General features: G+C 45.3%; 2 protein-coding genes and 2 long non-coding RNA genes across 6 annotated transcripts in view; 1 reads left to right on the top strand and 3 right to left on the bottom strand.

Annotated features, from left to right (window-relative positions):
* ASPG (asparaginase) overlaps positions 1 to 4460 on the bottom strand; it is a 49386-nt gene extending 44926 nt beyond the window's left edge. The window contains exon 1 of one of the 2 annotated variants that reach the window (XM_075426687.1): positions 4173 to 4460. In XM_075426687.1, the coding sequence (XP_075282802.1) occupies positions 4173 to 4356 (184 nt within the window). In that variant the 5' untranslated portion in view covers positions 4357 to 4460. The remainder of the gene's footprint in view (positions 1 to 4172) is intronic. The other variant, XM_075426685.1, reaches the window with a different exon arrangement.
* Positions 4461 to 4499: 39 nt separating this feature from the next.
* On the top strand, positions 4500 to 27524 carry LOC142361990 (uncharacterized). The gene is made up of 3 exons (XR_012764575.1): positions 4500 to 4561; positions 22376 to 22494; positions 27403 to 27524. It is a non-coding gene; the product is annotated as an uncharacterized LOC142361990 (long non-coding RNA).
* On the bottom strand, positions 15144 to 20698 carry LOC142362020 (uncharacterized). Of its 2 annotated transcripts, none has more exons than XR_012764596.1 (3): positions 20599 to 20698; positions 15627 to 19950; positions 15144 to 15522 (listed from the first exon to the last, which is right to left on the bottom strand). It is a non-coding gene; the product is annotated as an uncharacterized LOC142362020 (long non-coding RNA). The 2 variants fall into 2 exon arrangements; XR_012764597.1 differs by having other exon boundaries at positions 15144 to 19186; positions 19863 to 19950.
* The window catches only part of TDRD9 (tudor domain containing 9), an 87592-nt gene continuing 86106 nt past the window's right edge, over positions 26237 to 27722 (bottom strand). The window contains exons 35-36 of the mRNA XM_075426684.1: positions 27520 to 27592; positions 26237 to 27027 (exon numbers count right to left, since the gene is read on the bottom strand). Of these exons, the coding sequence (XP_075282799.1) occupies positions 26932 to 27027; positions 27520 to 27592 (169 nt within the window). The 3' untranslated portion in view covers positions 26237 to 26931. The remainder of the gene's footprint in view (positions 27028 to 27519; positions 27593 to 27722) is intronic.

The raw sequence follows: 27722 nt of genomic DNA, 5'->3' as shown, positions 1-27722 counted from the left end.
TACTTCCTTCTGGACTTCAAGATTCTACTGGCATTACTGTCCAGTTCAGTTTAACCTCAGTGAATGTTTTATACAGCCTGTTCAGATGGTGAACAAACTCTCAAACCTCATTATTCTACTTCTGCTAGTTCTAGTTATTCCTAATTTAAGGCCAGGTAATTCTCTTCCTACCTCCTAGGTCTTCTGTTCATTTAAACATGATTCTCATTCAAGTTAGCAGCTGTTTTGGTTTGGGTTTTTTTTATTCTACCTTCAAACAGCAAAGTTTATTTAAAATACTCCAAAACACAGAGAGTATTGTCACAGAATGTTAGGGGTTGGAAGGGACCTCTGTGGATCATCAAGTCCAACCCCCCTGCCGAAGCAGGGTCACCTACAGCAGGCTGCACGGGGCCTTGAATATCTCCAGAGAAGGAGACTCCACCACCTCTCTGGGCAACTTGAGCCTGAACTATTTTCAGTACTATTTCTATCTTTTTCCATTTACTTTCCAAACTGATGGAAAAATCCTTAAGAACTCCCTAATCTCCCTCCTGGCTTGCCTTAAATGAAGTAGCAGGCCCCTTCATAGCCAACTTTCTCACAGGACAGCACCAGCCTTTGAGTGGATTTGTTTGGATTTCTGCCAGAATACTTTGTTTTACAAAATATACTTAACACGCTTTCAAGCCTTGGATGCTTCGTTCATTCAGCTGTAATCCCTGCTTTTCCTCTTAAGGATGTTCCTAGCTTAGTCACAAATGGCCACTTCTGCTGCACTTGGGCACAGAGTCATTTTGGCTCTGAAGCACAGCCCAGTTTCAAGTGTTTTCTGTTATGTTTTCTGATTATTTTTCTGTTTGTCCAACGCCCATCTTGCTCTCAATACTGACAATGGATTAGACTGTTTATTTTTTGTGTTTGCCCCAGGAACTGGAGAGCTGATGCACATTAATATTCTTAAACCTCTCCTCTGTAAATGACAGTTCCTCATCTCTCAATCGCAAATCTGTCAGGATTTTTCTGTAACTGTTTGCACGGAACTTAAACTTTTTTTTTTTTTTTTAATTTAAGACATTTTGCAGATGTATCCAAGATGACCCACTTACAACATATGCAAGCCTCTTAAATGCATCCACATTTACCAGTGTTTCCTCCTTCACGGCTTCAAGAAGCAAGCACAGGGGAAACTCAAGTGCAACTGTTTTAAGAACATTTCTACTTTCTTATGCATGGAAAACATCTTCTGTGAGCCAAGCTTGTTAACCAAGTATTTGAAGCAACTTCACTCCTGCAGAAAAGAGGCAGGCTGTGCAACTTGTCCAAATAGCTCTCATCAACTTCTATCCTTTCCCTCTTTAGCTGGCCAACCCCAGCACCACAAAGCAGACGGACAAAGACAGAACAGCAAACCAGCAACTGTGGCCGAGGAGAACAAGCATGGTCCTGTCTCGCCTACAGTCAAGGACTCTGCTTTTCACTCTGGTGCTACAGATAACGCAGTTACAGCTACTCGCTAATCAAGATATCCTATAACCTGTGCTGCGGCAGAGAACAGGGAGCTGAAAAAGTCTGATGCAGCTGTGTCAGTGGGGCTCTGCACCCAAGAGACCCAGGTGCTGGGAAGAAGGTGCAGACTGAACATCAGCATTCTGAAGGTAGCATCCCCAGTCCTAACAAACTCTCCACCCTGAGGAATACAAAGGACTTAACCAAACCAGTTTTTACCTATAGGAATATCAACACAAATTGCACATACATCTATGGTGTCAGATTCTAAAAGTGACAACTACATTTTTTAAAGGCAAAGCAGCAGAAAGTGTTCTCCAAAATATTCCTTTCTGCAGCTGTAGTACTTGGAGCTTTCAGACGTGAGGTGCATAGGTTTCAAACAGAAAAAAGTTTGGACTACAGCAGCCAGTCCTTCAGCGGCCTAGTATACCCAGAAAAGACAGATAATTAACTAAGTTACCCAGGCAGACTCTATTCTAAGGTAAGTAATCTTTCTAAGGGGTTTTAGTTCAGTTCTATTCATATTTGTTGAGTGGGCTTTTTTCTTGGTATTTCAGGTAAAAGCTAGGAAAGAGATCCAGCCCACAAGCTCACAGAAAAGATCTTCCCAAAGGCACCAGCCAGGAGGAACAGTAGCACAAACTCAATGCAAAGATCACTATCACGGTAACCTCACTAAGGAGTGCAGCAAGATTCTCTTTCTGAAATGAGCTACTGATAAGCCAAAAGAGGCTGTTGTAGGAGGACATAAAGCGAAGAAATCTTAAAAATGCACTGAAATGGCTTATTTGACAGCAAAAACATGAGTGCTGTGAGAGTCCGCAACCGAGTCCGGTTGTCACCCAGCTCACACAAACAGCAAGAGACTACCCATCCTCTGTAAATGACTCTCGCACAGGCACCCTGATATGCTGCTAGATCTGTGTATGGAAAGCAGTTTGAAACCCTCACCAGGATGTAGCAAGTCAGCATGGTTAGATCATAACTGCTAGATTGTTTGCACATGCTTTAATGATTGACACTTGTTAAGCAAAAGGAAAGAAAGGCACATAAGATGAGAAGGGGTTATGGAGTTAATTTATAAAAGAAAGAGATGTGATTTTAATGTATTTGCTTCAAAAAAGGTGTTTGGGAAGCTGAGACAATAGAAGTAGGAAATTATTTGTATAAACAATGCAGATAGCAAGGAAAGTCACCACGTCATTTGGCTTTTTTTTTTTTTTTTTTTTTTACAACTTTGATAGATTAAACAGATATAACAGCCATAAAAAACCAAAGCAGAACAACCACTTAAGGTATCTTCCCTACAATAATAAGGATCAGCCAGCCACCATCTTCTGAGAAGGAGGGACATGTATTAGGAAAAGAAAAAAAAAAAGTCTAGTCTAGGAGGCTCTGAGGTGAAGCTCCAAGTGTTTTAATCCTACAAATGAGTAGCCAAGACTGTTTCAGACAGGGGCTTGAAATTCTGTAGTAGGGGACACAAGTACCTATGCTTCTGAACCTAGACAGACACAGGCTCTGTAAGACCTGCGATGCTCCACTGCCTCCCAAGTGAAGGGGGAAGGAAAATGAACAGGTGTTCACCAACACTGGACTGCTTCCCTCTCTCCACCCCACCTCCCCTATACATTACCCCCTTTCGCGTTCTACCAACACTGGTAAACACACAGCCGTGCAGCAAGTCAGACCCGGCTGAAATCCATTCTTTTCCCTGGACTTGTTAGTTGGCTGATGCTTCTGGTATTTCTTGGGATCTGTGCCTACTCAATGAAGGTCTGGTGGTGCTTAGGTGCCACTCCAACCAGCTTCTGGACCAGGAGCCTGGGGGAGGGGTGTTAGGCAAGTTCAGGCACCTACCTGTTGATGTTTAAGGGCACCTGAAAACAGATAGCATACACCTGTAGGGACTCAAGCAGCTTTCAGGTAAAATGCAGCCAGCATACTGAGACATCTCAGAGTTCAACTTTGGATTCAAACCCTTCTCAGCTGGTGGGAGGGGGTTTGACGCATCAAGTGCCTTCACCAACACAGATCTCACCCTCCCGCGGCAAGGTAAAGAGGAACTCCTCCACGATTTCCTGCAGGAAGCCCAGAGCGGGAGGGAGAGCAGCAGGAGTCTGCCCAGAGGCAGGCGAGCGCAGACGCCGCGTCCGACCTCGCCGGCTGTGACACCCGGAGGGATGCGCGCGGCCACACTTGCATCAGCCGCGGCTGCCGGGGCACCGCGCGGAGAGCCCCGACGGGGCCACCGCCTCCAGCAGCCCACGCTCCTCCCGCTGGGAGCGCCAGGCACACGCTCCCCAGGCAGCCTTGGGACGGTGGCTCTTTTAGGGCTAAAAAATAAAAAAAGACTGCGTGACTGGTAGGATTAAGCTGGTTTCATTTTCAGCGCGCGAAGGAGGGGAGAAAGGACTCCTGCTTCAGGAAACACGCTGCCCTCCGCCCAAGCCTGCTCTCACCGGGCGCGGGGCTCGCTTCTCGGAAGGATGCCTGCCAGCTGAGCCACCGAGACACCCGGCCGGTGGGACCCCAGCGAGGCGCACGCCCTTCGGCCGCCACTCGCCCCCGCCGGGGAGAGCGGTCACAAGGCAGGGCTGGCAGCCACGGCGGCGGCAGCCCCAGCCCCCGCTCGCCCAGCGCCGCGCCCTGAGGGGCAGCCGGCCCCCGCCGCCCCTTACCGTTGACGTCCTCCACCATGCCGATGGTGCCGCCCGTGTTGATGACCAGCACCCGCGCCTCGGCCTCCGAGCCGCCGGCGGAGGCCGGGGGGCAGCCGGGCCGCTCCTGGGGGCGGACGCCGGCCAGGGCTCTGCGCAGAGAGCGCGGCCCCGCCGGGGGGGACCCCGCCGCCGCCGCCTCCATCCTGCTCCTTAGGAACCGCTACCTCCCGCCCGGCCCGGCCAATGGGCAGTTATAGGGCGGCCGCGGGGCCGCCCCTTCCCGCCCCGCCGGCCGGGCAGGCAGCGGGGTGGGGCCCCCAGGGGCGGGGAGAGCCGCCGTGCCCGCCCTCCGGAGCGGGCCGCGAGGAGGCGGCGGCGGGAGCTCGAGGGCCGCGGGCGGCAGTGAGGTATGGACGGGGGGGGGCGGCGGGGCCCCTCGCCCCGGGGGCGGTGAGGGAGAGGGGCCGGGCCGAGCCGCGGCACCGCTGCCAGCCTGCGGCACCACCCCTTGTACTTTGCGCCGCTGCGGCCCGGCCTCCGCCGGGAAGCGTCAAGGCCCTTCATGCTTGAAGGAGAAGCCAGGAGCGGCGGCGCGGTTTAGGGCTGGGGAAGCGGGTAAACAGGGCTGGGGGGCAGCTCCGGCCAGGAGAGCTGCGCCGGCCGCGCTTGCTGCCAGAAAGCTCTCGGGGAAGGTGGCGGCAACTTCCTCCGCTGACCTGGGCTCTGAGGTGACTCATGCCTACACTTCAGCTTCCTCATCTGGAACCTAGGTTTTCATGCAGGTTTTCACATCAAGTCCTGAGCCAAATGAATCACAGAGTGCTTTGGGTTGGAAGGGACCTTTAGAGGTCATCTATCCCAACCCCCCTGCAGTGAGCAGGGACATCTTCAACTAGACCAGGCTGCTCAGAGCCCCGTCCAGCCTGGCCTGGAATGTTTCCAGGGATGGGGCCTCCTGTACCTCTCTGGGCAGCCTGTGCCAGTGTTTCACCACCCTCATGGTAAAAAATGTCTTCCTTACATCCAGTCTAAATCTACCCTCTCTCAGTTTAAAGCCATTGCTCCTTGTCCTATCTCAACAGGCCCTGCTGAAAAGATTTTCCCCATTCCAAATGGGGAGAGTCTGGTACCATACTGCCTGCTAACAACTGCAGTGCAGAAAATAAGGGTTGTGCTGGAAGGGTCTCCTTGGGCAAAGATGAGAGCTGTGGAATAAGTAGCAGTCAGCAGCCTTGCAGAACCACAATCTGTCCGGACTGATCTCTTCGTTAATCAAGCATCCATATATATTCCTCTCATGTAGACCGTATGGTGGTATTAGCCCACTAACTCCATTATTTGAGCTCTTCTGTCCCTTTGAGGACCTTCACCCTCAAGGACTGGTATTTCCTGGAAACCAGTGGCCACAAAATGATGCTTGATACAGCCAGATCCAACATGCAATTGTGCAAGATAGCTTCTGTTTCTCAACACTCTTGCCAAAAGAGCTCAGGGAAAAACAAGTTAACGGCCAACAGAGATGGCCAGTTGTGCACATGACGATACCATCTCCATCCATGTAGCTGGGACCTCTGAAAAAGAAATGAGAATAAAGAGAAGGGGGAAGCTTCCTACCTCAGCCTCAGAAGCTCTGAATATTTGTTTGTTTTATCCTGATGATCATCTCTGCTGTCATTAGCTGTATCTGCAAAAAGCTGGTTATTGCCAGGAGCTGAGTACCATGATCCTGAAATGGACTTTTTCTATGCATTAGGGATACTTCAGAGTCTTTGCTGATGCTGAGAAGATAGAGGAAACAAGTTTAGGAAATAGTGACAGGGTATACGCGTCTACCTCGTTTCAGTGCTCCATGAGAAATGGCAGCAGTATTACTGCCCATAGCCCTCATGATGGTAATGCTGGAGTAGAATTGCTAGTGTCATCAAAATAGATGGAGTAATGCTGAATATATATCGATATGGAAAACAGTGATGTCTTTTGGTCTTACAACACCAGCAGTTCCTCCAGTCCTTTGTACCTACAAAGCTTAACTGGTGAGAAAAGAGCTGTTATTCGTAATAAATATCGTAATAGAAAGAGTGGTGAATTACCAGTTTAGGGCATGGAAGCCTCGTCTCCATCCTATTCTAGATTGTAGGCTTCAATGAGCTCCAGTTTGTATTTCACCTGTTTGTTACCAGTGATCTCCTAGGCATTTCTCAAATTTTCCTGTCTTCCAGTAACAGTCTTCCTAAGCTTTCAGACATACAAGCCCTCCTTCAACTCAAGTGCTGCAAAATAGAAGCACTAAGCTTCAAAACTAAATACAAATTTAGGGTTTAGCGTCTAGGTAAAAATAGTTGATACATCTGGATTAGAGGGCAATTTTGCAGGTAAAGGAAGTGGGGAGGTGTGATGAAAAAGGTGGTGCTGTAGGTATTTTAGAGAAAAGGCTAGAGACATGTACCTTGCAGACACTGGAACTCAAAGAGGTTAAGTGTGAGAAGGGGAGCAGATTAAGCTCTGGCATAAAACAAGGTTATCTGTGTTAAACCCTGTGTTGGTGTCTAGCACAGATACTGGTTTTACTTCTCCAAGAGTCATGTTTGGAAGGTATATGGTAGTTTCTTTTGAAGATCAGGTGTGAGATCAAGTATAAGGAGGCTGAAGTTGGTTTCAAGGAAACCTGGTAAGTCTTGAGGTCTGTTGTTGAGATTTTTTACTACTGGCCAACTATAAAGCAAAATTAGCAAAGTAACCAGATAGAAACCAGTGAGCCAGTTACTGAGGACAGGAATGGCTGAGAAGCACAGTCTGCATGAGCTAAGAACGAGCTGCTGCACAAGTACCTTGAGGCAAAACATCTAGCTTAAGTGCCTGAGTTACTTAGTAAGCCAAAGGAACAACATGCTTCCTGTATGAAAGTGGCAGGGATTTTTGGCTCCAGGTCATATGAACTTAATTTGTACCCTGTGCTGCAACTTTTAAATAAAATTTAACTCAATTTCAAGGTAAAAATACACATTTTGGGCTGGTCCAAGCAATTTCTTCCGCTTCCAATTTCTATGACTTACTATTCCAACGGAAATAAATTTTGTGCACTCCCTCTAAGTTGTCTATCTCTCTTATACTGGATGGCCCAAAATGTGGCACAGAATTCCAGCTATGGCCTCACAAGTGCCAAACAGAGGGAAGTAATCATTCCCCTTAATCTGCTGGCTGTAATTGTCTTGCTAATGCAGCCCAGCCTGCTCGCTTTCATCGCTGCAAGGGCCCTTTGCTGACTCATACTTGACTTGTCCATAGGACCCCCAAGCCCTTTTTGCACAGCTGCTACTTAATTTTTCAGTCGCCAGCCTGTACTGGTTTATGCAGTTATTCTGTCTCAGCTGCAGGATTGTGCATTTGGCTTTGCTGAATCTTATGAGGTTCCTGTCAGCCCATTTCTCAGGCCTGTTGAGGTCCCACCTCGCACTTCAGGTTGGAAAGTTATTCTGGTTTTCGTTTGTCCCTAAAGATCAACCAGCTCTCCTGGGCTGCTTTGCACTTCAGAATGGCCTCCCAAGATATCTTGTGTTCTAGATTGCAGAAGAAGCCAGAGTCTGCTCCAATAAAGTCAAGCTTTTTGTCAATTCTGTCTCATCCTCATCTCTGTAATAACTAGGCCTGTTTGTGAAACACGTCCTGTTTGTCGTGCACCCAGATGTACCACAGAACTACTTGATTAAAAGTAGAAATATTTTGTAACGCCCGTTTGCTTTGCTTAGTTGCAGGAAGACCAAGAACTAAAGATAGCAGCAACTGAAGCCAACAACTCAGCATCAGAATCATGGTGCCATATACCTAATAAGGCATGACTAATGTTCGATTAATGCTTAATTTTTAGTTAGTAACAGATGGATTATTTTGTAGCTGCAGCATAAATCAATGCTTGTTTATTTGAGACTCATCTGCCGCCTCGGAAAAATCCGCATCATGGCAGTCCCTGCTTCTCCAGTAATAACAGGTTCTCCTTCTCCTTGAAAATCCCAAGTGCTGCTACCTCAGATGCCGCAGTGCTAAGGCTGCCCTCGGCCATCATTCCCTGATCAGTTCCCTCTTGCTCATGAGCAGCAGATCCGGGAGAGCACCTCCTGTATCCAGCCTGTCCAGCACCTTTGTCAAGAAAAACTGTCCTTGATGTCCATAAAATCTCTTGAGTTGCTTGTTCCTCCTCCACATTGTCCTCTCACATGGGGTTGTAGAGGCCCCCATGAGAACCAGGACCTGTGATCAGGAGATGACGTCTCCCTGGTTGAAGGCGGCCTCATCTTGTTATCTTATTCTTATTATGGATCATAGTCACAAAGAAACACGTTGCACTTCATTCATTTATTTCTAACACAGATCTCAAAGCATTTTTAACTGTTGTATTTTTTCCCTGTATAGTGCTACTCGAGTAAAAAAAAAATCATGAAAGTCACATGAAGAAATTCATTAGTTTTAAACTCAACAGAAGATCATTTCAGGTGCTGCGAGACTCCTTCCAGAAAGAACTTACAACTTTCTGGTGAACGTGCTTTCACCTGCCTGGTAGACAATTGGATCTAGATCAAAAGGAACCATAAAGCTGTCAATAGTAAGTTGTACATGTCGCATATTTTCTTTCACATCTCTGATCAGAGAGAACCAATTCAAAAAATTGAAAGCTGTCTGTTAGAAGGGAAGAAGACAACGTGTCTTCATTTTAACAAAAGTGAAGTTCCATTTGCATAGGGTTACTGGAGTTGGTCAGCATTTCAAAATGTTGTTTTATAGCGTAATCAGCTTTTGAAAACCTTTCTGGCAAAAAACTCCCCAGACATTCAGTGTCGGTAATTTACAGTTGTCTTTTCTTTTGCCATATAAAAATATATTTTATTTTAAAAACCAAAACTGTATGTTGGTAACTGCATACACCTGATAATCAGGTCATATGTTGGAATGCAGAATTCTGGATGACATCGCTAGATGAGAAAAGTGATCTCAAGTAAATTGCAAAATGTTGTGTAGGAATGCCTCATTGCTCCAACAGATGGGTGGAGGACAGAAGACCAAGTGGTACCCGTTCCAGAAAACTATCTAGAGAATACAGAGGAACAACACTTAAATAAAAGATGTTGGCCATGGATAAAGAAATGTAACAGAGAACCTCAGAGAGCTGCAACTCGTGTATTTCCCTGAAACGATGCTACAGGCAACAGACTATTACCTAAGAGGGTAATGAACTCAAGCTTAGAACTTTCATTTCCCAGAAAAACTTATCGCAGCATTTCTAACAGCTCAGCAGAAGGCCCAGGCTGTGTGTCTCAACGTAAGCCTAGAAGAAACAAAAAGTGTCTCTGAAAACCCCATTGGCAAGCCTACGTCTAACTAAGTGATCTTCATGCAAGCAGAGGAGAATGAAAGTTCTAAGCTTGAGATCCAATCATCTACCAGGCAAGTGAAAGCACGTTCACCTGAAAGTCGTAAGTTCTTTCTGGAAGGAGTCTCGCAGAACCTGAAATGATCTTTCTGTTGAGTTTAAAACTAATGAATTTCTTCATGTGACTTTCATGATTTTTTTTTTACTCTTGAGTAGCACTATACAGGGAAAAAATACAACAGTTAAATATACTTTGAGATCTGTGTTAGAAATAAATGAATGAAGTGCAACATGTTTCTTTGTGATCCATAATAAGAATTAGCTGCACGTTTCATTCTTTTGAAAAAATGGCTTCCTGGCGGTGCCCAGTGAAAGGCAAGAGGCAACGGGCACAAGGTGAGACACAGGCAGTGCCGTCTGAGCATCAGGAACCACTTTTGCACTATGAGGGTGACTGACCACTGACACAGGTTGCCCAGGGACGTTGTGGAGTCTCCATTCCTGGAGACACTCAAAAGGCATCTGCACATGGTCCTGGGCAGCAAGGGGGTTGGAGAAGATGACCTCCAGAGGTCCTTCCCACCTCAGCCTTTCTGTGATTCTGTGAAGGTGCTGGACTCTTCCCAACTCCTGTATGATCCTAAGATCATCAGGGCTGAGTTAATGGAATTCCTGCTGTACTCCTCTGTAACACTGAAGGGACTCATCAGCACCAGGAGCAAGCCAGAAGAGAACCTGTTCTCTCTTTTCCTCTGCCTACTGCATGTAGACTGCTTTTACTTCAGGCAAGATAATTTGTGCCTGCATATCAGGGTGGGAGGGAGTCGCAGACACCTGGGAGGGGATCTGGGGAGGTGGAATGGTTTTGGTTGTGCAGCGCGCGTTGATGAAGGCAGAAGGTAATTTTTGAGCACAGAGGAGTGATGAGCATGGGGAAAGTGATGAAAAAGAAAGAACAGCGAAAAAGCAGCGTGAATGTGTAACTTTCCTCCTGAGCTGGTGGTTGAAACAGGTGAGTGGCAGGGGGAGGTGAGGGGACCGGTCAGAGGCTGAGCACGCAGCCAAGCTTCAGGGTTTGGCTTTGGGCTTCCTCTGTCTGAGGGCCACCCCCGAAATATTTTGGCCGAGGTTGGTGGGGCAGCTGGGGAACAGAAATGAATCTGCTGTGGATCTCAGGGCAGAGAGACTGTGGCGAGTCAGGTAATGCCTGGAGTGCCCAGACTTCGTCCGAGCTGCAGCTTCCACTTTTTCTTCTTTTCACAGTGCAGTTGGCCTGAAACCGCCTGCCTGTCAACTACAGCAGCTGTTACCCCAAGTACCCAGAGGTGGCCAACAGAGGAGAGAAACGTCATCTCTGGTCCTAAACGTCATCTCTGGTCCTTTGTAGTGCTTGAGAGCACTGGCCCTGCAGTGATTCCAGTGGAATCCTGTTGTGACGGTGAACGCGTTTGCACAGGGAAGGCAAAAAGAGCACAGCAGTTACAAATCAGGAACAAACCTGGGCATCGCAGCCACTCGGGTTTGCCATCGGGAATCAAGGGCAGGACTCATGCTGGCCTTTAATGTGCCCCTGCTTGTGACATCGAGCGATTGCAGATGAGTTGGGCCGTCCCTGTGGCACTGCAGCGCTGGTCACACAGCAAGCTTAGGAGTTTTCACGTTTCCCTCCCCAGAAAGCGTGTCAGTGGGGTGCGGGCGGTTGGACTGAACCGTGCAGATCTCCTGCTGAGAGGATGGACGCTGGCAGAATGGCAGTCTGGGTGTTCCGCAGGGAGCCTGAGTGTAGGAGTGCAGGTGAGCACGGGTGTCAATGTAAAGTGATTTCTTTCCAAAGAAAACAGGACTGCCCTTTGTGAACTGTGCCTGGTTTTATAGGCACAGGTGAGGGTGCAGCTCCTTGGTTTAGAAATGCTGATCTTTTCTAGGGCACTTGTGCTGTTGTCGGCACCTGAGCTACCTATTTCTAGAGCTTGCTCAGGGATCTTACGTGAGCTTTTGTTCGCAGCACGGACACAGAGAGCTGACAGTTAACAGAAAAAGGAAGGCAGGAGGTGGAATCTGAGTAATGAAGGGATGGAGACTTTATCCAGGGTGACTTTGTCGAGCAGAGTGCGTGCAGTCCCAACAGGCCCTGCATTGCTCAACCGACGATGGGATGGCTCAGGTTTGTTTACACTAGCCACCTCACTGGGGCATAACTGTGACGTGCCCAGGAGGAGAACTCAGTGAGGCAAAGGACTGCTCAGTCACACAGATGGTGGTGCAAGGGAAGAGAATTGCCTAGGAGAAACTACAGAAATGCTGCAGCTTGCTAACCAAAGGTGAGACTTTCCTCCAAAGCTGAGATTTGTGGAGAATTTCTATAATCTTGGGAAAGAAAGCCACCATTGTGTGCCACCAATAGTGAGATGGTAAGTAAGTGACAGCTAAGAACTCTCATAAAAGCAGTTCCAGAAGTAGTCTCCCTGCATCGTCCTTGAAACTCTGGTGAACCTTTATTTATATTGGTTCACAACAGTCGAGGCGATTGTCTAGCTACATCATGCATCAAAAATAATGAAGCTCTTAAAAAATCTCCATTCATTTCTTGACCCATTTTCAAGGATAACTTCCTTTGAGCTCAAGAATGATCCATTCCCATGAGCAGGAAACCAAGCAAAGGTTTCCTTTGCAGAGTGCAGAGACATTGTTATGATAGCCAAGGCTCACTTGGAACTGGATTTAGAGGAGTGTGAAGGGCGACAAGAAAGGCTTCTACAGGTAAATCAGCAGCAAAAGGATAACTAGGGAAAACGTGGGCCTGCTGCTAGATGGCAGGGCACCTGGTGACAAAGGAGGTGGAGAAAGCTGACAATGCCACCTGTGCCTCAGTCTTTACTGATAATTTTTGCCTTCAGGAATCCCAGGCACCTGCGACCCATGGGAAGGTGTGGGCCAAGGAAGACTTGCTCTCACAGGAGAAGGATCAGGTTAGGGAACATATAAATAAACCGGACCCTGAGAAGTCCCTCGGACCCGATGGGCTGCACCCATGAGTGCCGAGGGAGCTGGCTGATGCCATTTGAGAGCACTCGATAATCTATGAAAGGTAATGGCAGTCCAGGTAAAGTTTCTGAGGCGTGGAAGAAAGCAATTGTGACTTCTGCCCTCAAGAAAGGTGAGGAGGAGATGGGGAACTAGAGGCTGATCAGCCTCACCTCAGCCCTTGGAAAAGTGATGGAGCAAATAAACCTAGAAGCTATTTCCAGATATATGAAGGTCAAATAGGCAATTAGGAGTAGTCACCACAGATTTATCATGTTTGATCAACCTTGATAGCCTTCTCTGACTAGATGACTAGCTCGGCAGGGAGGGGAGAGCAGTGGATGTTTGTCTTGACTTTCCTACGGCTTTCGGCACTGTCCCCCATCACATCCTCATAGACATGGGCTAGGCAAGTAGACAGTGAGGTGGGCTGAAAACTGGCTGAACTGCCAAGGTCAAAGGGTTGTAGTCGGCAGCACGATGTCCAGCTGGAGTCTCATCGCTAGTTATGTACCCCAGGGGTCGATAATGGCACCAAGATCTTCGTTAATGAGCTGGATGACGGGGCATAGTGCACCCTCATCAAATAGGCAGACAACACAAAACTGGGAGAAGTGAGTAATACATCAGATAGTTGTGCTGCCATTCAGAAAGACCTGGACAGGCTGAGCCAATGAGTTCTGGAGTTCAACGCAGGTCATCTAAAATAGTAGCTTCTTAAAGAAACTGTAATTGATCAGAAGAAAAGGTATTTTTAAAAGTAATAATCACAGTAACTAATCTCATTCAACGTATAGTCTCACATGTAATGCTGACCCAGCTTAACACGTTGAGCTCTCAGCCCTTACTGGAGCTTAAGGAAGGCAGACTAAAGTCTCTGATTGATAGGTCCTAGCTGAATCCTGTTTTCTGTTATACGTCCTAACATGCTTCATAGTCTGAACAAAATCCCAAGGAGATGTCCTATCAAGATTTTCTAATCAAGACATTAGGTCTTCGGACTGTAAAAAATCAAGCAACATTCTACTTGAGATAGTCAACTAAATTATTAATTTGTCATTTTAATATCTTTTTTCTGTGGACAGTCACATGTCAAGTAATATGCCTCAGAGGTGGGATTCATGATCTTACTGAATTCAGCTATGTAAAAGACAAGCATCTAGTCTCAACTAATTAGTTAATTAAGTATTACTTAATAATTATTTAATAGTAACCAGAACTTCCTGAGAGGCATAGTATACATCCAGCATACACAATGATTGACCATGAGCTAAAAAAGCACTTTTTTGTTTGGGGTGTTTTTTTGAAGTTCTGCTCTGTTTGATCCAATACCTAGGTCAGAGTAGATGCAGTGGTGTGAGTTCCTCTCGGCCTGCAGCGCCACGAGTCACTGACTGGAGTGCCAAGGGACATGAGGATGGGAAGCAGATGCTGTTCCCTGCATACAAGTGCTGCAGTGGTTACCAGACTGCAGAAACTTGCACACTGGGCTGCGTTGCGCAAGTTGAACTCCCCTTTTGTTGAGGGGTGGATGGGACCACCACCTCTCTGTCAGAGTGCCTGCTGAGATGACAATGGCATTGAGGTATTTCCCAGTTAAGAGATGGTGGTGGTGAATCGACGGGAATCGCTCGTCTGCCATACGTGTCAAGTCTCGGAGAAACAGTAATGCTAAAAGCACCAGTGCAAATGCCACCGAAAATCCTGGTGTGACATGAAATACTAGGGGAACTACGAGGTGGACTGCTCTACGAGAGGGGCTGCTCACCTCTGGGTTTTTTCAGGCTTCAGGTTGTTAATCTATGCCTGTCTTTTTTAGTTCTGCCAGAAAGCTGAAGGGTTAAGCTCTGTGCATCGCTGATCGCCATTTTGAGAACAGGAAAATCTCATCTCAAAGCTGGCTGTGTTGGCTAAGGCACCGGGTAGGTCTGTGGGCATTTGGCCAAGAAACCATCCTGGCTCTGCCTTGGAAGCGTAGCTCTAGAAAAACCACTGGTGATGCAAAACATGCCCATCCGGCCATGGCAAGCCTAGAGCAGCATGGAGAAGTTTCTGTGGTTACTTCTCCTTCACTTGTGGGGTGTGAACAGGCAGCAGATCCTGCACCTGGTACGCCAGAGTACCATCTGGCACTAGGCTGTAGGCACGGGCACGGGTGCAGGCTGAATATGGCTTTAGGCAAAGCAAGAGAAATGGTTTGGCAATAAGGATTAAAATACAACTGGAAGCAGGCAGACAGGATACCCGAGCACCAAAGTGCAGCATGAGTCCCAGGCCTCACAGAGACTACTGACATTTTGTTTTGGTTTCGGCTGCCGCCGGCAACAAAAGCGCCACACGGCCGCCCCTCCCCCCGCCAGCGTGCGGAGGAGAATGAAAAGAAAGAGGCAGAAACTGGTGGATCGGGATAAGGGCAGTTTAACAGAACAGCAAACAGAGGGAAAACAGGAACAACAACGATACAGATAAGCAGAAAACACAACAACGAACCGTACAGACAGCCGCTCTCCCAAAACAGGACCGGCGCTGCACCCCCCCAAGCCGCGAGAGAGTTCCCGCCGCGCCGCCCCCCCCCCCCCCACCGGAACCCAGCGTGATGTCACATGGTATGGAACACCGGGCTGTTTGGCCAGGTGGGGTCAGCCCCCACCCCCCGGCTGTGCCCCTTCCTGGATTCCGGTGAAAATTAACCCTGTTCTGGCCAAACCCAGGACACATTTTTAAGGACCTTAGAAAATAAAATTAGTAATAAAAACCATCCTGACACACAAGTAGGAAAAGGGAACAGATGCCAGGATGAGTTAATAAAGTATGTGCGTGCGATCAGCCCCACTGAGGACACGGAGCGTCCTGTAACCAACACACCAGCTTGTCGGCATGAGGTGAAGACCAGGGACAGCATTGACCAGGGACAGCACGCTCCGTACTGGTGAGGTTAAAGCAGTTCTCCATTCTTCAGTACCTGTGGCACAAGAAGAAAGTCTGAAAGGATATATAGACTGTCAGTCAAAGAGAAAAAACATCGGTTAAACATAACATAGCTTTTGAAGAACAAGTCAGAAATAACTTTCTCTGATTTTTCTTACCTGTCTTGTTGCCCAAGCTGCATTAGCAAACCTGCCCACACCGGGGTGGTCTGGAGAAGATGCTGCCCTCCACAGGAGTCAGTTTTCATCCACTGAGGTCTAGAACACTGGTGCTCTTCTACTGATTGCACCTTGATGATTTTGGGGGGTTGTTTTTTATCACCCCACACAGCCCCCAGTGCTGTAGCCTCTGGCTTGTTTCCTTGGTTCTGCAGCCTGCCCAGCCCATGTTTCTCCAAAGACTCTGGCTGCTGTGCCCTCGGGCCTGGTGATCTGCACCTTGCAGATGTTCTTCCTGCTCGGGGTAAGTTACTTCCAAGGAACTGACTGAAAGGCACTGTTCCATTTCTTCTATTCATAATTGTCTTCATCACACCACTACTGATTTTTTTTTTTCCTATGTTGTGTTCATTGTGCTGGCTCAGTAGCTTCTTAGTTCATCAATTCTTTATTCTGTTCAAACTCAATCAAAACACCAACATAAATACCTCAATGTACTGGCTGAGTTTAAGTTACAATAACAATTATTAGAACAATATGATAGTCATCACACCCAGGTGTTACTAATGGGGGGGGGGGGGGGGAGAAATGTGGAAATGCATCTTTCTCCAGAGTTTAAGATCAGCTCAGTTTCATCTCAGTAGGTCTGTTTTCCCTCATTGTTGCTTTAAGATCCTGTCATTTGTTTAGCAAGTCATTTTTCAGCCTTATTGTATCTCAGAAATTCTCTGGAACCTCACTATTTCTGATGACTCTGCACCGGCAAAGATGATGTTTCGCTATTTGTTATTACCCCTTCTATGGGTAACAACGTGAGGAAGCGAGAAACAGGAGTGGTGCATTGTCAAATGTGGTGTTACCCTTTCTCTTGCCTGGCCTTCCTGAGCCTGGCTTCTTTGCTGTATCTAGGGAAATAAGATCCTTAAATTCAAGTTCCCTTTTACATTTCTGAGAAGTAAGACCTACTTAAAAGTTTAGCGAGGCAGACAGAAATCACAGAAGAGTGCTGATAACACAGCCTGCATTCTCAGCTGCTTACAGTGCCCAACAGCATAAGAGCCTTACGCAGCATCAAAGGCAGCCTTAAGTGTGCAACCAGGTATTCTGGGGAAATTCACAATTCCTTATTTTGTTGAGGGTTAGAAAGAACCACCCTACTCTTCGCAGAGGCCCTTAAAGTACTGTACTTAAAAACTAGCTGGGTTCTAGGCTGGCTAGAGCTCAAAAATTATGTTTAATTGCAACTGTTAGAGTGCTTGCTACAGTCCTCAGCAGTGGATATGTCTAGTTGGAATTCAGTCTTTGTTTTTTTATTAGTTGATGTTTAACTAGTCACTGACACAAATCAGAGTTGCATAATAGTTGCACATGCATGACCAGAGCCCTTGTTGATGGATCCCTAAATTCTTCTATCAGATAACACAGAAACCTGGACCACATGGCCCAGTTTACTGTAACTGCCCCACCCCTACTTGAATGAAGAAAATTCCTGCCTCATGTCTCTCTTTCCTGACAATAAAAGGTAGAAAACCACAGTGCAGCCACTCCTTTGTAATGTAGGCCTACGCAAATTTCCCTTAGCCTCTAACTTGCTTTATAATGAGAGAACAAGATAACACCAAAGGTCATTTCTCTGTAAATGCCTGGTAGCACTAATAGCCTCTCCAGCCCAAAAGCTCCTTTTTATTCAAATTCCATAAATCACTAATCCATAAAAAGATAAAATATACAACACATGCCCTATTCACCCCCAGAACCAAATAAAAGAGAATAAGAGAACTGAAGACCACGTCCAGCACTTCAGGATACTTGGCAGTTTTGGCCAAACCTTCTGCTGTCACGTTACATGAATCAAGCAATGGTGCATATTCTGGGATTGCATAGATAATCCTTCTTGTGTTTAGAGAGATTAGTAAAAACAAAATTATACCATAAAATTTTTTTTTCGGTTGTAAATTGTACCCATTTTACTACTACTTCTTCTTACAGCAGGTAATGTGGCCCTAAGTCATCATCTCCCCATGTTTCAGAACAGTTTGTGGTAGCTTTTCATTTACTTCAGACAAAAACTACTTTGATTATATTATAACTAATTATTACAAGGATTCTGAACTGGGAAAACTTTTATCTAAAGGTAGCCCGCTCAAGTTGACTGTACACCAATACTTAGCATGAGGTAAATACAAGAATTATGTAATACTGTGCTAGGAGATCTAAATTAAATATAACTGGATTTAGAGTTTTCAAGCAGTCACATGAGACTATATTCTTTTAACAGAAAAGTACAGAGTAAAAAAATTAAGGGCCGTGTTCAAATAAATTGAAAATCAATAACGTGAAATCTGGCAGCAATAAAATTAAGGCAAAAAATTACATTTCAATATGAAGATAATAACCATAGCATCAAAAAGTATAAATACACATAGAGGAAGTATGCAAGAAGTCCTTTCCATTCTGATTCTAGTCTGTGATATGAAGGTTTACAACACAGTATTACAAAAATATCCATCTTTAGAAGTGTTTTGTTGTCATTCAAATACTTCAGCTGAGAGTGTCTGTTTAGCAAGTGTGAACTCTTTCTTCCAGAAGTGCTCATGTATTCTCTGGAAGCTCACAAGTATCGCAGGTTGTGCTTCCCTGCGTAGATTCCTCATCCTGTGGCACTGGCATCCTAGTGGGGGGGGTGGTGGTGTCTCATGTGCTGGCTGCAGTAACTATTCTAATTTTAGGACGTGCTATGGGCAGCACTCTCGCTTCGGGTTTTTTCCCCAGTGTATTTTCTACCTCCTTATCTTCTTCATCAATAAAATCCAAGAAGTATCTATTCCTTAGACAACATGTAAAATGGTCAGATTTAAAGTGTGCCTGTTGAAGTCCCAACTGACCTGGTGATTGGGCAACAGGAGTCTGCACGACTGCCATCCGGACCGAGTAAAACTAACTCAAGAGAGCACTAACATTTTAAACTAGAGAAATCAGAGGAACTCCCTACAGCTGTTTCCAGTGATCTCTTGAAATACGTGCTGTGGAAGACACTGTCTGTATGAAGAATCCAAATCAAATCTTATCTACTTTACTGTCTTTTAAATATGGGCTTTCTGTCCTTATTAAAAAGATAAACCAAAAAAGCCCCAGAAATATATATGCATCCTCTGTGCTGTTTGTTTACTGATGATACAGTCCAGATTTTCACTATGAACAGACCCCCCAAAAAAGAGCTTTGTAAATGTTGAAATATTGCTGACAGCTGTACCTTTCCTTTTTTCAAACACAGGTATCCAGGGAGAAAGTTACCCCTGGGTGTTTTATTCCCTGTCCAGGAAGAAAACAAAATCAGGTAAGTAAAAGATTTTAAAACCCTCCATGGAGTGCATGAAGACTACGTACAGGAGAGAAGAAGAAAGGTGGTGTTTATGGAACACCTGAGCTCATCACTCTGACCAGAGAGGAGACAAGTTTCATAGGCGTTGCACAAAAAGGATGTGAACTTACCCAACCATGAGAGACGAAGTTTTGGTTGCAGTCTTTATGCTTTTTGGAAGGTAAGAGGAGATGGATACCTGCATTGGGAGCATACAGTTTACCTCCCTCCTTCCCCTGAACCAAGTGACATGCCCACTGCTGTCTGTCCCCGGGCGCCTCACTGGGAGGGAGGGAATTGCTTGGGAGAAGGAGTGAAGGCCATAGCCCCTCTGGAAGGCAGGTGGAGCGTGCAGCTCGCTCTGGCCCCGCTCACCTCAACCTGCCTGCTGGCTCAGCAGCCCGATGGAGAGCCCCACAGCAAGCACCAGCACCCATGCTCTGCTCTCTGCCCCTTTGGAAAAGGCCCCAGGGTGTCCCACTGGTGCAAGGAAGAGCCAAGAGCTCAATCCCCATGCTGAGAAACAGCTGCCAGGAGCTCCCGATCACTGGGCTGTGTTGTTACCAAGAGGGTTACCCCCTCCCTTGAAGGGGGCACCTCTGAGAAGGGTCCTGTCCCGCAGGATGGCAGAGCTCCCTCAGCAGAGGGAGTGACCGCCATACCTTCTGCTTCCCAAAGGGATTTAAGTCATAGCATCTCCCAGGCGAGACATTTCTGAAGCTCGAGTGAAAGCTAAATACAGGAGCATCAGAGAGATGAGAGAAACACCTACCCATGTGGGTGCACTCGGTGCTTAAAAAAAGAGCAATCTGTTCACCAGACAGTCTTGGAGGTTGCCTCTTCCCTCAACACTCCTTTGGAGGATTAATATATACCTTTCTCATTCCTCAGATGTATCCTCTTTGCCTCAGATTTCTTTCATTTATTAGCCTCTTTGGAGTTTCATCTGCTTTTCTCCAGGTTCTTTTAAAGAAAGGAAAATCCGAATCAAACTATATATTGATGGTGCATTTTTTTGTTAGTTTTTCTGTGCAGTTCTATCTCTTTCTACAGGCTAAGGTAGATAAAAAGTCCCATTACTATGTCCCTTTGCAATGTGCTAATTATTTTCCAAAATCAGTGTCAGTCCTGTCACAGTCTATGCCAACGCTTGTATCCTGGTTTGAACTGTGATTCTATCATTTATCCTAATTCACATAGCCTGTTTCTAACATATGTATGCAGACCGACATCTCACTTTAATCTGTTTTAAGGAGTGTGACAGATGTACACAATCGTCACCATGGCATGCTGTTTCTCTTGTAAAGATATACAGGGGAATAGAGCTAAAGAATAAGCTGTGGTCTCATTTAAAACTTAGTTCAGCAGTTACAAGGACAGACACAAGTGTCTCCAGAGCTACAGTTCTAAATTCATGGACAGAGGCTTGCTCCCCTTTCCCCATCTGCATTTAAGTGAAGGTTAACTATTTCTTATTCAATAAAAAAAAATTATGGGAGGAAAAAAAAAAAAAGGCTGAAAAATCTCACTATTGATGGCACACAATGGTGTTTTTCTTTCCCAAGATTATAGAAATTCTCCACAAATCTCAGCTTTGGAGGAAAGTCTCACCTTTGGTTAGCAAGCTGCAGCATTTCTGTAGTTTCTCCTAGGCAATTCTCTTCCCTTGCACCACCATCTGTGTGACTGAGCAGTCCTTTGCCTCACCGAGTTCTCCTCCTGGGCACGTCACAGTTATGCCCCAGTGAGGTGGCTAGTGTAAACAAACCTGAGCCATCCCATCGTCGGTTGAGCAATGCAGGGCCTGTTGGGACTGCACGCACTCTGCTCGACAAAGTCACCCTGGATAAAGTCTCCATCCCTTCATTACTCAGATTCCACCTCCTGCCTTCCTTTTTCTGTTAACTGTCAGCTCTCTGTGTCCGTGCTGCGAACAAAAGCTCACGTAAGATCCCTGAGCAAGCTCTAGAAATAGGTAGCTCAGGTGCCGACAACAGCACAAGTGCCCTAGAAAAGATCAGCATTTCTAAACCAAGGAGCTGCACCCTCACCTGTGCCTATAAAACCAGGCACAGTTCACAAAGGGCAGTCCTGTTTTCTTTGGAAAGAAATCACTTTACATTGACACCCGTGCTCACCTGCACTCCTACACTCAGGCTCCCTGCGGAACACCCAGACTGCCATTCTGCCAGCGTCCATCCTCTCAGCAGGAGATCTGCACGGTTCAGTCCAACTGCCCGCACCCCACTGACACGCTTTCTGGGGAGGGAAACGTGAAAACTCCTAAGCTTGCTGTGTGACCAGTGCTGCAGTGCCACAGGGACGGCCCAACTCATCTGCAATCGCTCGATGTCACAAGCAGGGGCACATTAAAGGCCAGCATGAGTCCTGCCCTTGATTCCCGATGGCAAACCCGAGTGGCTGCGATGCCCAGGTTTGTTCCTGATTTGTAACCGCTGCGCTCTTTTTGCCTTCCCTGTGCAAACGCGTTCACCGTCACAACAGGATTCCACTGGAATCACTGCAGGGCCAGTGCTCTCAAGCACTACAAAGGACCAGAGATGACGTTTAGGACCAGAGATGACGTTTCTCTCCTCTGTTGGCCACCTCTGGGTACTTGGGGTAACAGCTGCTGTAGTTGACAGGCAGGCGGTTTCAGGCCAACTGCACTGTGAAAAGAAGAAAAAGTGGAAGCTGCAGCTCGGACGAAGTCTGGGCACTCCAGGCATTACCTGACTCGCCACAGTCTCTCTGCCCTGAGATCCACAGCAGATTCATTTCTGTTCCCCAGCTGCCCCACCAACCTCGGCCAAAATACTTCGGGGGTGGCCCTCAGACAGAGGAAGCCCAAAGCCAAACCCTGAAGCTTGGCTGCGTGCTCAGCCTCTGACCGGTCCCCTCACCTCCCCCTGCCACTCACCTGTTTCAACCACCAGCTCAGGAGGAAAGTTACACATTCACGCTGCTTTTTCGCTGTTCTTTCTTTTTCATCACTTTCCCCATGCTCATCACTCCTCTGTGCTCAAAAATTACCTTCTGCCTTCATCAACGCGCGCTGCACAACCAAAACCATTCCACCTCCCCAGATCCCCTCCCAGGTGTCTGCGACTCCCTCCCACCCTGATATGCAGGCACAAATTATCTTGCCTGAAGTAAAAGCAGTCTACATGCAGTAGGCAGAGGAAAAGAGAGAACAGGTTCTCTTCTGGCTTGCTCCTGGTGCTGATGAGTCCCTTCAGTGTTACAGAGGAGTACAGCAGGAATTCCATTAACTCAGCCCTGATGATCTTAGGATCATTCAGGAGTTGGGAAGAGTCCAGCACCTTCACAAATACTAGTTACAGACATCAGAATTTTAAGACTACAAAAGGTCGTTATGATACTACAGGGTGAGCTGTCTACCCCAAATCAGAGCACGTACTGGCGGTCAGTCTTAATCACACATCACAGGCATGGAATCAGCGGTCCCTTGCTCACGATGGACTGGGAGACATAAATTTACATAAGGTAAGTTCAGAAGCGCCTCCTGAGACCTTTCAGACCTCTAAGCTATCCCAGTTGTTGACTGGCAGCGCACTACTGGAGACATTAGCCCTTCCCATTCTTAAATTCAAGTTTCCCTCCTTGCAGGCACTCTTCCTCAGCTGATGGGTAACAGGTGGCCTCAGCCTTGTCTACATATGCTTTTGGAAAAGCCTCTTTGTCACAGCCTCACAGAAAGGTTGAGGTTGGAAGGAGCTCTGTAGGTCATTTTCTCCAACCCCCTTGCTGCCCCAGACCACGTGCAGATGCCTTTTGAGAGATGCTCCAGTCCATCATCTCAGTGGCCCTTCACTGGACTCTCTCCAGTAGCTCCGTGTCTCTCACTTCTTCACAGTCTATAGCTGAGTATTCATAAAACAGATGATGTTTAGCGAAACATCCTCTAAGCCTGTTCAGCACAAGTCTAGATGACATTGAAATCTGAGCATTTTGAACACAGAGATACTCCTGCCGCTGTCTAGGCTATACACTGGTGGTTTTAAAAGAGAAGCCCTCCTGAAAAGTGCCCATAGATATTTTTAGTTCTTTTTTTTGCTACGTAACACACATACATATTTTTAATTCTTTTTTTGGTACATAACACACAACACCGAAATCAGAAAAGATCTTGCTTTCATGTCCTTCCAGCCCTCTTCTCTCAAAACAGATTTTTCTGGAAACCACCCTACTCTGCAACATTTAGGGATACAGGAAAAATACAGAGATAGTTTGAGTGATAAGGAATGACTGAAGAAAGAAGCAGGGTATTGATGCTGAATGCAATCAGCTGGCTTGGGCTGACCTAGCACTGTGTGTTCTAAATAGTTTAAAAATTCAAGAGATTATGAACATAATTTCTTGCCACTGAGGGATAACAACGTCATCATTGTCTCTTGGGGCAAGAATGACAGACTTCAAACTACGGCTATAATTCTTCCATCAGCGTAACAAATTCCACATCGCTGTCTGTTGTGTCACTCTCCCTGGAAGAAACTGGTAAACTCTCTCACATACAGCATATTTACCAATGCACCTTAGGCTTCTCAAACTTCCTCTAGAGTCACACCCTGCTCTGGCAGCAGGGTACAGGTTTCATATAGTGCATCTCTTGAACTGTAGTTCCAAAAGGTATGGCATTTCACAAGCTTTGTAATTTTAACACTATCCTTTATTATTATTAAATGATCTGAAGACTAAGTGAATAGCCTGGCAGGCAAAAGTCTTCTGTGAATCTCATTTCTTTGTTCTAATCCAGATGTAACCAGCATTAGTAGTAATTTAGGAAAGATGGAAGATTTCACTGTAAACCAAAATAATATCTGGGCTATTTACCAAATCTATTATCAGCTCAAAGTAGTCATAATTAATTGAAGTTCTTTTCAGATGCTAATTTACAGAAGAAAGGAGAAGTCATTGATCACGTATCAGCTAGAGGTTTTTTTTAGGATGTATTTGTCCATAATCACATCCAGCTACTGAGGTGCACACACCTTATGTTCTAGTTGGAAGCCTTCTGGCCGGGCATATCTGTATTTGCATGGTACACCTGCATCCTCCGGTCCTACGCTTCCTACAGCACCAGCTGTGCCACCACCTCCTTTCAAATGCAGAATCCTGTATAAGCAGAGTTACAAGGCAACAAGGCAAGAGACACAGACCACGTATCCTGAACAACTCTTTGATGTAAGACTTCGTTAAATGACATCTCATTCTATTAGCAATCACCCATGCTACATAATTCTACTATTGCCGATTCCAGAATGTTTTAATCACAGATGGAATTATTAGTCCGACCTGTTACAGCACCTTTAAAAGGATACGCAAACAATATTCTCCACCCTTTTATCTGCCAAAAGGAAACACCTAGGAAAGGATAAAAATAGGCATCCTTTCAGTATATTTTCTCACGTTGGAATTCAGTAGGGTAGGGAGTTTGAGTTCCTCAGTTTTAACAGCTATTGAAGGATCTGCCTTCCCTGGAGTTCCAATTCCTTTTTGTATTTTTTTTCTATATTTAGTTTCTAGCACAGCCTGTGGCAGTAAAGTCCAGAATTAATTATGTGCAATGAATGGCAAAAAAAATTCCTTTTGATTTAAAGCTGCTACCCGATTTCATTGTAGCTGTTGGGGAAGTTATGGGTAATAGTGAATGCACATGTTTTCAAGCTTGACAAGCACCCATCAATACAGTCTGTCACTTTATCATTACTACTGGAGGCATTCCAGAGGGTTGATCTGACCATTTATAGATGCAAATATTTCTACCTTGGACTCGGTGATGGAAGAAATACATAAACACGGATGATCACTAATAAACTGCGGTAAGTGAAATCTCATCCTGCTAGATGTTGGATGAGCACCGCGAGATATAAGGAGTTTTGACAAGCAGTCATGGCATTGTCTGATGGAAGTAACCCCTGAAAGGCACAGGGCTGACTGGGAGCGGGTCTATAGCCTTGCAAAGACATCACTATTTTACAATTTTCTTTCTCTAGTGCTACAAACTTATTAACCTTGAAGGGAGAAATCCTGCAGCTGTTTGCCTTAAGACTTGTTTAAGCGACTTTGCAACGCTGTTGAAACCCAAATTGAACAATAAAGTACAACTGCTGCTTTTTAAATTTTAGTATTACATTTTCATCTGGCAATGAATAGCATGTCCCAGCAAGGCTAACTTGTAAGATATTCCGTTTCCTTCAAGGATAATCTATCGTGTGTCACATCTGCAGTCTTCTTATGTGCCCAGGACAAAACCAGGAGCTCTTACGAGTTAACAGACAGCTCTCATTTCTCAATTGACCAGTGGCAGGTTATGGGTTATTGGACCGTGGGGGAGTTCGCATTATCTGCTCCTCTCATCATAAGGAGAAGAGTAGAAACCCTTCCCTTTCATTATGACATGAGCCATTACAGAGTACCTCTCCTTTACTGAACCCATCACAACACGTGGGTGCCGTTCAAAGACGAACGAGCAGCAGCTCGGCGAACCCACCAGATGGCAGCAGGCGCGCAGGAACAGACCAGGACACAGGAGCCTTAGAATTGGGGGAAAAAAAGAATAGTAATATGGAAAATATATATTCTATTCTTCTCAACTCAGTGTTGCTTATGAGGAATCACGATAACTTCCATTACTTATATCGTGCCTTTTGGTATTATCAAGTTACCTTTTCCTACAGAAATTCCCATCATTAACAGGCAAAGATTTGACATTCTGCCCGTTTCATTTGTCCCCCAAGGTGTTTAACTGCAACACTTCGTTTGCATACAACAGTCAGCTGAGAAATACTGTTGTCTAAGCCACTTGAGATGCAATTTTTCTATTAAACCTATTTCACTATATAAAGTATGATGTTTTATAATTCACATAGATTAATAAAATGGGTCTGTGGAAGAATTGCTTATAAGAAGCCACTGAAATTGTCTATTATACAGTTGCCCCTCTGTTTAAATACAGCTTAAAATATCTTAGTTTCAGCATCCCCTTATTTTCCCCAAATCTACCACTTTTTTATGGTTACCACTGATTCTGTCTGTTCCTCAGAGGGTGACTGGATATTACATGATCTTCAAAATCACTGAGCGAACACTGAAAAGATTAATACTTTTCTATTTACTGTTTTTGTATTCATGTATTTCATGAATGCAATCACATACCATTAATAACTAAATTTAGCTTTTAGTAAGCATGACCGCACAACAGAGACAAATACATTTTATTTCACTTCTGCATTTTATTCTGAAACCACTGACCTCATTTTTAGGACTAAAGACCTCACGGGCAAAAGTAAGAGGAAAGGATGAAACAAAGGTGCCATAAATCAGTAATTCAAAAGAATTCTTCTGTCATACAGGAAAAGAAATAATATAATTACATATTGCTGTATGAAAAATTAATGAAAAAATTGTATCCAGTATATGAAGTTACTGTTTGGAGCAGAAAAATCTAGATCATCAGTTTCCTTTGACCTCTAATTTTTGGTTAAGAAAAACCCCAAACACCTGTGTTGTATGGCTTTTTGAAAAACCAACCACAAAGAAAACAGGAAAATGCAACTTGCAGTTAAAGAGAAAAAATCATGCCCCATGGCTTCTGAGCTTTTAGACAGAACATGAACAACTAAACCTAGATTTGCTTTATCTTTCATGTGCCTTGTGATAAACCTGCTCAGAAGTATTATTAAAATGAAAATTGCATCCTGCTCTAAGTCAGTTTGTCTTATGGATAGACTCATCTGCTCTAGGTCAGCAAACCTTAGCTTTTTTTTAAAAAAGTAACGTATTCCAAACTATATTTTAGTACACTTACACTAATCTTACAGAACAATGTTGCAAAACAAACATCCAAAGGTTATATAGAAGACAGAAGTAATTTTTAGACTAGATGTAATACCTCTTCCTCTGAAACACTTCTAGAAATACTTAAACATTCAACACAACAAGTTTATGTAGCTGATAAAGACCATCTCCTCTTCCGTGCTGCTTTTCTGACTGGTCAATGACACACTGAGGATCCACCTAATTAAAACAAGCAAGATGGAAAGTCAGAACGCATTCTTAATACTTTTTCCTATATAATATAGCTAAGGAAGAGTATTGAAGAGTTTTGACAGTTTCAAATCATTCAGGCATTTCAGTTCAACACCACTCATTTCAACATAAGAGCCAGAACTACAGAATGCTGTATCTCATGGTTTGCCTGAGTCAGAATACTGTTCCACGTCAGTTCCAAAGCATTGCACGTAGTATTTTACATGATGATTTAAGACAGATGTCCCGAGATTCTTCAGACTTCAGATGCAGTGGGGAAAATCCTGACTCAAGGCCTATACATTAACTTGCTATAAAAAGCTGAACACCAACATAACTGGAGATTTTTTTTTTTCTCCCCAGGCCTCAAAAAGACATCCTTCCAAAGGAAATTCTCCCTTCGATCACGCCTAACTAACTGTACTGGGGTACTCTAACTACTCAAAATGGGACAAGAAAAAAAAAAAAAAATACCCTTACCTGATTCCATGTATATGGCTTCTCATACCATGTAGGAACAATTGTATCTCGAGGTTTCGGTTTGCAGATTAAACTGAAATTACATAAAGATAGCCTTAATACACTTGTGTTTGATTAATTATAAATACAAAGGAATTTTTATATTGGATACAGCTGGGCATTTACAAGGTGTCTCTGCTGCAGGGAGTCTTAAATTTCCTTAT

The sequence above is a fragment of the Opisthocomus hoazin genome, chromosome 7, assembly GCF_030867145.1.
Source record: "Opisthocomus hoazin isolate bOpiHoa1 chromosome 7, bOpiHoa1.hap1, whole genome shotgun sequence".
NCBI lineage: Eukaryota > Metazoa > Chordata > Aves > Opisthocomiformes > Opisthocomidae > Opisthocomus > Opisthocomus hoazin.
Note: the sequence above shows the minus strand (reverse complement) of the source record. Positions and strands in the feature narration are given on the sequence as shown.